Below are 13,883 nucleotides of genomic sequence, written 5' to 3' on the forward strand. Positions count from 1 at the left end.
CTATATTACATATTAGCATAATTATTTCTTGTTAAACATGTCTTCTAATGAAATTCCTAGTTCCTCAGAAATGGCAAGACAGTAACATTACAATCTCTCTGTGGACTTGGGGAAAAATGTGAGGATGGAAAGACACTATCTAAAAAACTTCATAAATGTGGTTTGGTTCTTGTAATTAGATTCTTTTATTCACTTATTGATTTGTTCATATTGTCATTATAATGTCAGGGGAGCATTCCTGGTGGCTTCCTTGATCTCATATCTGCTATTACTTGCATGCAAAACAGAGAGGAGTTAGGACTGCAGTTTTTATTTAATTACTTCATAAGGCATTAGAGATTCAACATAAAGCCTGGTCTTTACAGCCTCTTTGAGGACACATGGTCCCCAGTTTTTTAATTGAAAAGTACACTGGAACAATCCTGTATGTTGCACAATGACTGTATGTTGTGCTAACTGCTGGCAGGTAAATAGAATGAGCTCAATGCAAGGGTTGGACAACATGGCTTTTAAAGGTCCCTTCCAACCCAAACTATTTTATAATTCTATTATTTGAGTATTAAATAAACTTTTATTAAATGCTATCATTATTTAACTGTAGAGGCTATAACTATATAGTTGTGCCTCCTTATGTTACACCATCTCCAAAGCTAATCTGGAATAAAAACCCCTTCATGTGATGCAGTCTCGTAAGTCACTTGCAGCAAAGGCTCCTCCTGTCAGTTCTTTGTCTTAAACTCTCAAAAACTAAGGAATCAATTTCCAGGGGGGGGTCATTGGCTTAGTTTTCTAAACACCCTCCCACCCGTGCTGTGATATAAATTCAGTAATAATGCTCTTGGCAACTTCTGAGTGTGGGACAATAACAAGTAGATACTGATGATCATAGTCTGTAGTTGTTTTCCAGCTAATTTTGTGACCTTTTGTTTTACTAATTCCCTTTGCCACCCACCACCAATACTACACCTTCCCTGTCCAAGTTTCAAAGTTTCAATTATGTTTTAAAAACATACACATATATTAGTAGACTTTTATTTGGAATTCAAAATTTGCTCAAGTAATTGTCCTCCCTCCTGATACTAGCCCCGTATCATTACCCAAATTAGTTTTGGAAATTGTGCTGCCTCTCAGTGGGTGCTTGAATGAGAATTTGATGATGATGAAAAACTCCTGTCATTGTCCTGTTGTTTGGGAAGCTCATTAGGTGAGATACAGAAAGTGATCTACTTGTTTTATGGCCTTCTATAAATGATAACTTAGAAGGTATAAAACCAAGTAACTGCATCTAGACAATTTAAAGCCAAGAGCACAATAATTAAAAGATCTTTCTAAACTGTACTGGTAGAACAGGCAAAACCACTATAATCAACTTATCTGGGGAAGTAATCAGACAATAAAAACTGAGGCATTTTAGGGACTAATAAAGCTGGAATCTAATGACTATAATAAATCTTTAGCTGCAGTTATTCCAGAACAATTTCCCTTGCAGTAAAAAGTATTCTACAGGGCATTCTGTATGAAATTATTGTTGGTTGGTTGGTTGGTTAGATGTTGATCATAAGAAACAACTGCAGAATGATAATTTTATTTTTGGCATGTATTTCCATCATTCACCTCTCTTTCACCATTAAGACTTCTGGCTTCACTCAAAGACTAGACTCAAGCAATCCTTTGACAAAACCAGAAAGAAATTTCTGCATTGACTTGCTATCTAAAAATACACTGTAATATTCTAATGTCCTCAATATTTAGTTCAGAATGACATTACGCAGCAGTTTTGGACTTTGACAACTACATTTCTGTGTTGATCATTCTGCACACAGCTCATAAATATTGAATTGTAGCCTGTATCAAATCATGCAAATCTGCAGGTACTATGTATACTCTTGTAAGTAGAGCTTGCAAGGGTTGAGCTCAGCCCACCTAACTTGAGATAAAAATGCTGGAGGTGAGCTAAGTGTGTAAGCTCCTCCTTCAGACAACAGACCTCTGGTGAAGGTTCCCAGTGGAATTTAGGGGATAACTGATCTTACCCTGCAGCAAACCTCTACATTTAGTCAGAAGAAGAGCAGTTTAGCCTCCTCAGATCAGATCTCTACTGGCATCACAGTGGAATCCCACATATCTTCAAAGGTAAATATCTAGAGTGAACAGTGATGAATGCTGATCTGGTATTAAACTGACACCTGCAGGGCCACTTGTGGAATGACATTGTCCTAAGTCTGGCTTAGGTGTACTTCTGTTCCTGATGCAATGCAACTGAGTGTTCCAGCCAAACAGCATTCATTTTTGTTGTCATGCTGTATCAGTTTTGAAAAAGAGAAATTATTATTTATAATAATATTACCTATGCTGAAGTTCATTGTAGGAAACCAACATGTTCACTGCTGAAAATTTTATTTTTCAGTTTTTATATCTTCTTGACCTATCTAAATGGATATTTAATATATGTCCAATATAAATCAAAGTAGAAAGATTATGTTTCTTAATTTTTTTTGTCTACATAATCAAAACCAACTAAAACCACCTCAGATGGAAAGATACCTTATGGATGTGGCATGTATGTCCTTCACTGTACTACCTGTGAAACCTTTAAAAGAATTATTTCTTAGATTTACCTGGAATATCTATCCCATTTCAATTACTTGTTTAAATATAAAGTCTGAGCACAATCTTATGGGGGAGATGAAGAATCTATCTCAAATGTAACAGAAACCTTGAAGCAACTCTATGTTAAAAACAAGTTTATTTCAATTTTTATTTCTTTCAAGGACTTCCTGAGGGGGATTTTGTTTATAACAAAGAATTTTCAGTACGACTTTTAATAAATTTGGTGAAATACTGTTGAATACAGAAATTTACAGAATTATTAGGATACTTTGCTAACCCAGTACTATGAAGGCTGCAGTAGTAAAAGATATTAATGTTGTAAGAGCTACTCAAAGCTATAAATATTTTCTGCACCAAAGGCTCTTTGGAGTTTGTATGTCCAAATACCCCAAAATAAATGCAGACTTGCACATCAGAATGCACTGTCAGAATCAGAAGCAAACCCTAAACCCAAGCCAAACATGACTTTTCAAATTCCCAACTCCTTAGATTACCAAGTTTTCTACATACACCAGTCACAGTACAGTATATTTTATAATACATCTCTCATTAATTTATTGTTGCATCTTATTAGAGCAATTTAAAATAAACCAAATCAATAGCAACTTATACCACCTCCTGTGACTAGGACATCTATAGCTAGATACTTTTATTGGAAGTGGAAACTTAAAACAGTTCAAACTATGAAAAAAGTTCAATAAAATTCAACTTATATGAAAATCACACAAGCAGTGTAGCTATAAACAAAGTTCATTAAAAAAATGCAGGGTTGCTTTTCCTGTAGGATGCAAAATTGTATCCATTTAACCTGGAAAACAAAACCTTCCCTTTGCTCACTGTATAGAAATCCTGTAATCTGCAGTGGTATTTATTTAGTCTTTATTTAAAAAGAAACAAAACCACAAAGCACTTTGGGTACAAAAGGAAAGCAGCTCCACTTTGCCATATTTTCATGTCCCAAAGTTCTTATAGAAGTTCTGATGAATAACATTGCATAGAGGTAAGTTTATTACACAATCTGGCATTTTTACCTATGACTGCTTTTTACCCATACTGGATGGCTCTTGTATGTAATTTTGTTTTACTGTTCTAACAGGTCAATAAAAGAAGCACATAATGGTGGGTTTTTTCCTACTATCAAGTATGTAACTCCATTGCAGGAAGATATTCCCTGCCAATAAATGGAAATGTAGGCATAATTGCCAAGCTTTCCAAGTTGTTTTGGTGGTTTTTCTTTTACTTTTTATGTGTAATGCTTACGTGTGACATATTTAATACTTAAATAAAATGTTTAAAATTTGCCAGTCCTAGAAATTGAAGTTTAAAATACCAATATACAAGACCAAACCAAATAAAATGTATCAAAACATCAGAAAAACAGTGTTCTTCAGTACTCAAATATAAAATTACAGCACACAGAAAATGGAAACAGAATGAAAAAGGAGTAGAGACACTGAATCCCTTGGCACAGGCCCTGAGGTTTCTGGGCATTGTCAGCAAGCAAACATGACCCCCGTGGAGCAGGAGGTTGTGCAGGTTTCATGCAGTGACAGGGAACACATGGGGCCAGAACAAATGTCATCCTAGGGAAAGCAGATTCACACTGCTCTTCAGCAAAACCTCCCTTCTTTTCCATCAAATCAGTCTCTGCAGCTTCCTACCTAAACTAAGCCAGACTAGGTAATCATGGTGTGGACAAGGAGTGATTTGCATATCCCCTGTCTCTTCAGGCTTAGCACAGCTGGCAGTGCTGAACCCAGCTCCTGGGGCCAGGCAGCCCAGGTTGCCTCCTGCCCACAGATGCAGAAGGAACTTGGTGAAACTATGACCTCCAGAATACTAAACTAGGACTATGACACAGAACATTTCACTCCTGAAAAAGCAGGAGTTGTCACCACCATCCCATGACTCAGTGCAACGCTACAGGCCGGGGCAGAGTGGCTGGAAAGCTGCCCACTGGAAAAGCACCTGGGGCTGGGAGTTGACAGCAGCTGAACATGAGCCAGCTGTGGGCCAGTGGGATCCTGGCCTGGATCAGCAATAGTGTGGCCAGCAGGACCAGGGCAGTGATTGTTCCCCTGTACTTTAGCACTGGTGAGGCTGCACCCAAATCCTGTGTTCAGTTTTGGGTCCTTCACTACAAGAAAGACATTGAGGTGCTGGAGTGTGTGCACAGAACAGCAAAAAAGCTGGTGAAGGGTCCAGAGCACAAGTCTGATGAGTGCTGGGGGTGTTTGGGGGTGCTTAGCCTGGAAAAAAGGAGGTGAAGGGGAGACCTTATTGCTCTCTACAGCTCCCTGAAAGTGTAGTGAGGTGGGGGTTAGTCTCTTCCCCCAGGTAACAAGCGACAGAACAAGAGGCAATGGCTTCAAGTTGCTCCTGGGAAGTTTAGACTGGATTTCGGGAAAAATTTCTTGACTGCAAGAGTTGCCATGCTGTTCTGCTGGTATTCAAAAGATGTGTTATTTAAGGACATGGCTCAGTGTTACGTTACCAGTTGGACTTGATGTTAAAGTTCTTTTCCAACCTAAACGATTCTATCATTCTGTTCTGCGACCAGGTAGGATTGACTGGCTTACATTGACGCCAGCCTTGGAATCAACCAAGTGTTTCCCTAACAAACACACATATTGTCTTCATGTTTATTCAACTGCAGTTTATCTACATAAGATGTACAGGAGCTAAGCTTCACCACTCTTTAATCTGATTTAAACAATTCTCCCAGAAAGCATGGGTTTGAATTTCAGAACAGAATGTTACTTTCAGACCTACCTTTTTCTGTTTTGTCTTCTTCAGTTTCTTTTTCACTTTTCCCTAGAACATTAAAAATACAATTTCACTGGAATATTTTTTTAACATTTTATGATAAGAAAGAGATACATGAAAATGACAATTTATACGCAAAACATAATTGTGTCAACAGGAGTTTTTCTTTCTTTTTTATTTTTAAAATAACCAGATTATTGTCTGAACTATATAGTTACCTAAAAGGTCTTTCCCTGCAGATGCTTCAAATATTACATATTGCTTCCATTACAAAATATTTCACAGAATTTTCCCTCTAGATGTTTGATATATTTTGTTGATATAGAGTTACAATGCACGCTATTTTGCAAGAAAGAAAATATTTTCACTAATTAAAAGCTATTGAGAACACTAGCTTAATATATACATTTGATTAAAATGTGAATAACAAAATCAATTGGGAACTTCATTTTTAGAATTGACTCGGGCACTTTGAAGCTTTTGTCTTTTCTCAACTTTTAAAGTGATGTAACAGGTGTTTTGCAAACATTTGACTGCAGAGGCAGATGTTAACTAAGCATTAAGACAGTCTGTAGCAAAGGCAGACTACATCCTGTAGAAAAATCATATATGTGTATTTCATGAAGGTGGTAGATACATAAACATCTTCTTCCCCCCTCCAAACACTTTTTGATCCTGCCCAACTCTATAACATATAAAGCATCTTGCCTCACAATTCTAACATTGTTATTCTGTCTCCAATTTTTTCCCCAATAAACTTCCAGTATTTCCTCCTAATAAACACTAAACAGAGAGGTCTGTTGCCTTTTTAGCTAGTTAATGTCCTCTTTAGCACACACCGTTTAATTTTGAGGTATTCTTATATGTATCTAAAAAACATTTTCTTTAATTTCCAAGTAATTTAGAGACAGACTACTATTAATTGTCAGACTACTCAGTCTTCACCGGTTTTTAAACTGACTGCTCAGAAACATTATAGTATGAATAAAACATTTAAAAGTGCTGGAAAACATTGGATTTTTTCATTAATAAACTGGATTATGCACACACATGAAATCAAATTTTTTAAAACTCTCATTTCACCCTTTACCATACGCTGACAATTGCTATTACTGAATGTATAAACACTATAACTCTAATTTATATTCAGTACAAGGCAGAGTAAGCATTAACTTGATTATATGATAAATTAAATAAATATGGTCACGCTGAAAGTCATTCACCCCTTCAATTACCTCATGAGATCTACATCGTCAGTTGAATTGAAAGAAATGACAAAAGATCTATAGAGTCAATTACATACTAAGGATAATTATTACCATAGCAGTATATTAATGAAAGCATTGTGCACTTCCTAAAACCCTGGCTTTTGTATTTTTTTTTCACATACCACACAATCAATAAAATGGTCATATGTCATGCAAAACACTACATTTTAAAAAGAGCAATAATGCAGCCTCAGATTAAATAACAGTTTATTTTTATAGTTTTCACACACACCAGTTTATACATTCATATTTCTGTTTTTACCACCTCACTGTAACACATCATTCTAGTTAGCCACCCATTTTCCCTGTATCTTCTCCTTTATCAGCAACACCTGATATTCTCACCTGACCTCTTCTCTCTAATTCATTCCAGGTCACTCAACAACCTGCTTCCACACACCTTGGACATTCATATTATTTCTGCACCTTCTTTGCCACTATGGGAAGAACAAGGTATGACCTCCACTCTGTCCTATCTCTCATTTCTTGTCTGGCTTCACAGTTCTTTATTCCCGAGACTCATGCAACTTATAACCTACAGCTCTCCATACCTATTTACGCACTAGAATCAGTTGTCCCAACTCAGATTTTTTTCAGCCTGTATTCTGCTAAATTAGTTGCCACTGACTTCACCAAAGTCCAACAATCTTTAAATAATCCAGCTTCTCCTTCTAGGTAGCTGCTTTTGAAATTCATCACAACTTGATCTTGTTAGCTCTGAAGATCTTGTTTCTCTCAGTTCTCACCAGACTTCACTAAGAAGTCTCTTCAGCATCATATTCAGCACATATTGCTTTGCTCCTTCCACACTGATCCCTAGCATATTTCAATGGTGCAAAAGGATTTAATTACACTATTTCTGACAAAGGCTTAAAAAAGTGCTCTCTCAAAGACATGGATAAGATAATAAATCTTGAGACTATTTTTTCATCAACTTAAACCAATTGTAGCTCAATCAAACAAACAAAAAAATCTTAGCTATTCAAACCACTCCCATCCTTTACTCAATTTCTTCATTCCCAGCAAAACAAATCAAGATGAAAATCATTGACAAAACTGCTTTAGTTAATCTCTATAGGCTAGGACTGCTATCACTATATAATGAATGCATCAGGGATTCCCAAGAAGGTTTCTACTAGGAAGAACAAATTTATTTTTCATATTACAATACAACTAAATGTTTGACTGCATATGAGAATGACCCAAGTCACAATTAAAAATGTATTTCAGATCTTGTAGATTTTACATGAATCTCAATCAACACTTCAAATGTACAATACAATTCATTTACAGATACATAATTTTTGAAACATGTAAAATTACAAATGATGTTCAGTAAAATCATTAAATTTTTCAGTATCTCTCCTATATAAAATCTTAGCCATTTTCTTTACTTCTTAGAAAGGAGTGCCATGATATGGTACCTTTTCAATTACAGAGAATGTTAGAAAGTCACTTAAATTATAGTAAATTGTCAGTATTAAAATACAACTTTAGTATTCTACTCTTTGCTTACTGGTATTTCTTCCTGTGATTTCCAAACAAAGCAATTGAGTCCAAGATTTCATAGATCACTGACATATAACAAGAGGCTATGTAGCAATATGAAAATATAAAGAAAAAGGTAATCTTCTGACTTCTTAAACTTCTATTCAGCAATACTTGATCATTAAAGTAACGGAGGTGTTTGGAAACTGAAAAGGTAAAGGAAGATTTTTGCTTTCACAGAAGTGCATGGACCTTACCAGATTTTGGATTTTAACTATGAACCATAACCCTAATACTCTGTATGAAAAGTGGATATATCACTTTTCCAACACATTTGTGTTTGTTAAATTACAAACAGAAATGATGTTTCATAAGAAAGATTCAGGCCAAACTAGTTGCAGAATGTTAATACTCCAAAAGGACAAATGCAACACAATTCTAGAAGACACAGATCTTAGAATACTGCCCATTTCCTTCGTGTAACACCAGCCAGAGATAAAATTAATTTATTTTACTTGCTACTTCCTCCTTGTAAATAATACTTTCAAATCTATTTTTAAATATTCAAATTCATAATTCAAAAATAATATTAATTAGTGGCTGAGTCAAATATTTATCCCTATAGCTAATATCTACCACATGTAGGAATAAATAATGACACTAGAAAGCCGAAGATGTTCTTCTGTGTTTTATTGCAGCCAAACATATAAATGGATTAAATATACATATTTTTAATAGTCCACTTGACCTTGCTCAGCTTGGCATATTTTTGTAAACATGAAGCACGTAAAATCACATACCCAGTTACAAAATTCTTAAAATTCAATCACAGCATAATATACTCTCACATTCCCATAATTCTACAAATAGGCTGCCACTGTTATATAAAAAGTCCTCCATTCACTATCCTAAAATAATTCCCAAGATTCCTCACAAAATATGGCTTTGTAAAAATTATTGCTCTGCAATTCACAATCACAGGTAATTTTACTAGAATACCCCACCCTAAAACACATCACAGTCTAAGAGTATTATTGCTTTCCTGAAAAGTCTAAAGAAATCACTTTGGGACATCTGTATCTGTTGATCAGATGTAACACTCACGTGGAGTCTTACTGACATCCCAAACCCAAAAAAAAGGGCAAGCATATATGATGCCCCTTTCACTACAAATGTAAGCATCTAAAAACCTGACTTCAAAACAGTGTTACAGAAATTGGAAGTCTCCCTGTAAACCAAAAGGCAACCAACTATTACGGTTACCAAATTGATTTTTCTTTTTATAAATTTACCTTACTTTATTTCTCCTAAGCTCCTGTAACAGACTTGGCAACTTCCTAAAATCACAGCAATTATTCCTGAGCCAAAAAGGAACACATGCAAAATATCAAAGAATAAAATATGTCTTCGTAATTGTGGAACAGCAGCACAGAACAGGTAAGAGCACACCTGTTATATGAAAATTCTAAATCACTCACAGTACCTAAATTTCAGATGTACCATTTTTAAGAGCACTCATAACTGTAGATCCTAAATTTTGACATCATATTTTTCTTAAGGTTGAATTTCCAAAGCTTTTTTGTTTTAAAAATAGAATTTGCAAATCAAGTGTTTATGCAAATTTGGCTTTTAAAATAATTTACTGAACATAAAGCCTATTAAATCCAGCTTTGAGATCATTATATTGGTAAGCAAACCAAACCAGAATAATTTTATTGAATTCAACCTCATTTCAGCAACTCAGTCTTGTTGCAACCTCCACTGATTCCCTGTCAGGCTATCATCTAGTCTCTACACATTGTTGCTTGAAAAATCAAATGGGCATAAATAAAAAGTGCTAATTCACACATAAAGGGTTTCTGAAAACTGTAATTTAGTAATCTGTCTTTTTACTAGTATGAATTAAACACACATTTCATATATTGTCAGGGTATTTCAAAAATCACCTGAAATTCATGTAGTTAACTGTTGACATAACATCAGTGCAAAGAGATATAAGTCAAACTTCACAGCATAGTGTGTGCCTGATTAGTGTTCTTTAATAAAATGCAATTAGGCTGTATGCTATATCAGCAGTTATGAAACATTTAAAAATTCATAACATCATACGTTTCATTTGACCAAACTGCTCTGTACATACTGTATGAATCCACAACAAAAGATATATATTAAAATCTGAAAAAAATGTACTTGCTGCTATGTCATAAATAGAATATTAACAATTGCTTAAACAGTACATGAAATGCAGCTCTAAGTTGTAATTCTGTCACAAACACAGAAGAAAAATAATGAATTCACTAAACTTGACCAAGGGAAGAAAAATATCAGACAGGAATGTAAACTAAACATCCAAGTGTTAAAAATGCTTACTAAAATGACAGTTGGCTAAAACCCATTTACAACATCTTAGTGTTCATTCCCCAAACCCTGAACTGCTTGGTAATTACATCATAAGATCTATTACAACCATCTGCTCCCCTTTTGTAGCGTATGGTTAGGACTGGTCCTCCTGATGTAGGGACTTTTCTTTTGAAGCTTTAAGTATCTGAAAAAATAAGGGGAAATCTATATTAAAGGACCAACCAAAACACAATTTCCTCTAAAGCAACAACAAAAAAGTCTTAAATGCTAAAGAATGCAACTTTGTATCAGACTAGTTAATATGAAAAAGCTGTAATTTCTAAGAGCTACCATAACGAATATACACAAAGTTGCTGCATAAGATGGGAAACAAATTTTAAAATATTTTTCTCAGCAGTAAATTTTTTATTACCATATGGCACTTCATTTACCTTGTAAAGGATATCTAGGCCATGCCACAAATCTACTTAAACATTTTGATTTTGGTTTTGGTTTGTTTTTTTGTGTTGGTTTGGTTTTGAGTTTTATTTGCTGAAGTCAAAGACAACTGGAAAAGAGGAGCCAGGGAATGAGGAAGGGTCAAAGTTCTAAAGTGGAAACTTCTCTACACGTAAGGGATTTCAGTGGTTGGTAAAATAAAAGTAGTGTTACAAAAATGTCAAGGACACAAGGTGAAGGGGAGGAGTGGAACAACTCAAAGATATTTTCAATCTAAAGACATACAAGGGGATCAAAATCCACATACAGAGAGCAATGGTATCCCCTAAACCCACAATGTCTCCCTTAAAATAATGTGTCCAACAAATACCACTCTATCACAACCACTGCAATTCATGTCCCAGTGTAAAACAGGATTAGCCAAAAAACCTGAATCAGTAATATCTCAAGCTAGGTTATCATACCACCCAAGTCCATTAGTTTGTAAAAATGCAGATTAGAACTGCAGTTAAAGTAACCTACATCTGGAAAAGAATACTGGCAATAATTTCAGAAGTAAACTCAGAGAACTGGAAACAATACTATCAGATAACTAACAGGTTGACTAGTATGACCTTTTTTGTGATATGCCCTGAAGTCAGCAAGAAACTTTTGACTTGCACTCCAGTATATTTAAATCCCACACCCAATCTCTTCCCTGGTGATGAAAGAATGCTCCTCACAGCTAAATTCAACCTCTGAACTACCTCCTGTTTTCCTTCCGAAACAACTAAGTTCCTATGTTTTAGCTAAAAACCAAAACTGCTCCAAGACTGATACAGACTGGTGGCACCATGCTTCAAATGCAGTTGCATGGATTTAAACTACCAAAGAACAAGGAATGTATAGTGACATTTCTGACTTTCTTTTACATTGCCTTAAGTTATGTTTATTACTGTCAAAAAAACAGGAAATATTAGCTTTGAACAATCAATGAAATAAGATCGCATAAAAAAGAAAGATTTCTGACAAGAAAATTGCCAATACTAAATCCTCCATCAAGAAAAGAAAATGTTAAAAAAACCCTGGTAAACATGAATGGTATAACCTAAGAGGAAAATTTGAGAGTAATGTTGCTTTCAAACTGAAATATTCATATTCAAAAAAGACAGGTCAATACCCTTAATAGCAGGAAGATCTAATAATTTAATACTAATAAAATTTTTATTCATGCTCAGTAGTTTATGTCCTTTGTTTCTTTTGTCAGTTTACCAAGATGCTACTTGAATTTCACTTTATATGCTGAAACAATAAGATTTTTAGAAAAAGTTACAAATTATGGTTCTTCTGCCTTCAGAGTGGTTCCCATATAACCACACAAATTATAAGGATTCTTAAATTGATGTACTGCACAGATTTTGTGCTGATCAAGTTATTTTCATTTTCTACATCCTAAACAAATGATTATGTATATTGTACTGCATCTAATAATTATGTGTTCTTTAATGACTGAATAAACACATTTTGATTGATTCTCTCATTTTTTCCCTGTGAAGGGAAAAAGAAAGCAATTAATTTCTTCTAGTGCTGCTGCTATTATGTGTTTCCACAAGATATGCTAGGATAGATGTGAAGATAATCTTGCAATTTAAATGGTGTGTTGTACAAATTTTGAGAACAATCACAGGTTAAAAAAGAATAAATCTAAAAGATTCATTCAAAGTAGAACAAGCTATTTCTCATTCTAACAGTGTTTGAAAATGGCAAAGAGTCTCTTAGTATCACAGTACAACAAAAGCAGAGTGGGTAACTAGGTTCAATACCACCATTGTATTTGCAAATAAATCTGCAATTAAAGGAGTGATCATTCCCCTCTACTCAGCACTAGTGAGGCTGTATCTCGAATCTCATGTTCAGTTTTGGGCTCCTCACTGCAAGAAGGACACTGAGGTGCTGGAGTGTGTTTAGAGAAGGACAACAGAGCTGGTGAAGGGTCTAGAGCACAAGTCTGATGAGGAGCAGCTAAGGGAGCTGGAGTTGTTTACTCTGAAGTAAAAGAGGCTCAGGAGCAACTGTATCGCTCTCCAAAAATGTCTGAAAGTAGGTGGCAACCAGGTGAAGGTCAGTCTCTTCCAAGTAACAAGAGATAGCTCAAGGAAGCAGCCTTGAGTTGTGCAAGGGGAGATCCAGATTAACTGTGAGGACAAAATTTCTTCCCCAAAAGGGTGTTCAAGCATTGCAATAGGCTGCCCAAGGAAGAGGTGGAGTCTCCACCCTGGAGGTATTTAAAGGACGTACAGATGTGACACCTGGGGACATGGTTTAGTGGTGGACTTGGCAGTGTTAGGGCTATAGCTGGACTTGACTTTAAGGTCTTTTCCAGCCTCAATGACACTATGATTTGAAATGGCATATTTCAAAAACCATCACTTCTAGATAAAACAACTAAGATTTTTTTTTTTTTGGAAGATCTGAAAATTAATTTACAGGTGCAAGACTGAGCTATAAATTATAACACAAAACTGATAGAAATATGGTCCAAAACCCCAAGATTTCAAGCTGGCACATGTATTCTGAATTTAATTTTCAAACAGTACATGTAAGTCAAGAAATGATCTCACTATCCTCAACTGATGTTGTGCAGTAGAATTATCTACTGTTGAAATTTTGTAATGTTCTGTAAGCGCTTTTATTGTGGTTTTAACTTTAAACAGCCATATTTTCTGAGAGAAAACATTTTTTCCTCTTCTACAGTTCCTAAATGATGCACAACAAACTGAGTGACGACTAACTTCTCTGAACTTCTTGCCCATGCTGTCAAAGGTAACTACTGTTTGCTCCTACACTGATTACAAGCCTTGGTTAAGAACACTTCATTATGAAACAAAACACTTTCAGCTACTACATCTATTAATTAATAGTTATGGCTTCAAACATTTCCACACACCACGTGGCTCTGGTGATAAACAGTTT

At 35.2% G+C, this 13,883-nt stretch overlaps 1 protein-coding gene across 10 annotated transcripts in view; it reads right to left on the reverse strand.

Moving 5' to 3' along the window:
• ASPH (aspartate beta-hydroxylase) overlaps positions 1–13,883 on the reverse strand; it is a 112,123-nt gene that overhangs the window by 44,201 nt on the left and 54,039 nt on the right. For all 10 annotated transcript variants that reach the window (XM_085052915.1, XM_085052914.1, XM_085052912.1 and 7 more), the window contains one exon: positions 5,383–5,424. In XM_085052915.1, the coding sequence (XP_084909041.1) occupies positions 5,383–5,424 (42 nt within the window). The remainder of the gene's footprint in view (positions 1–5,382; positions 5,425–13,883) is intronic.

This window comes from Lichenostomus cassidix, chromosome 2 (assembly GCF_008360975.1).
Source record: "Lichenostomus cassidix isolate B80296 chromosome 2, HeHo_3.0, whole genome shotgun sequence".
NCBI classification, from domain to species: Eukaryota; Metazoa; Chordata; class Aves; order Passeriformes; family Meliphagidae; genus Lichenostomus; species Lichenostomus cassidix.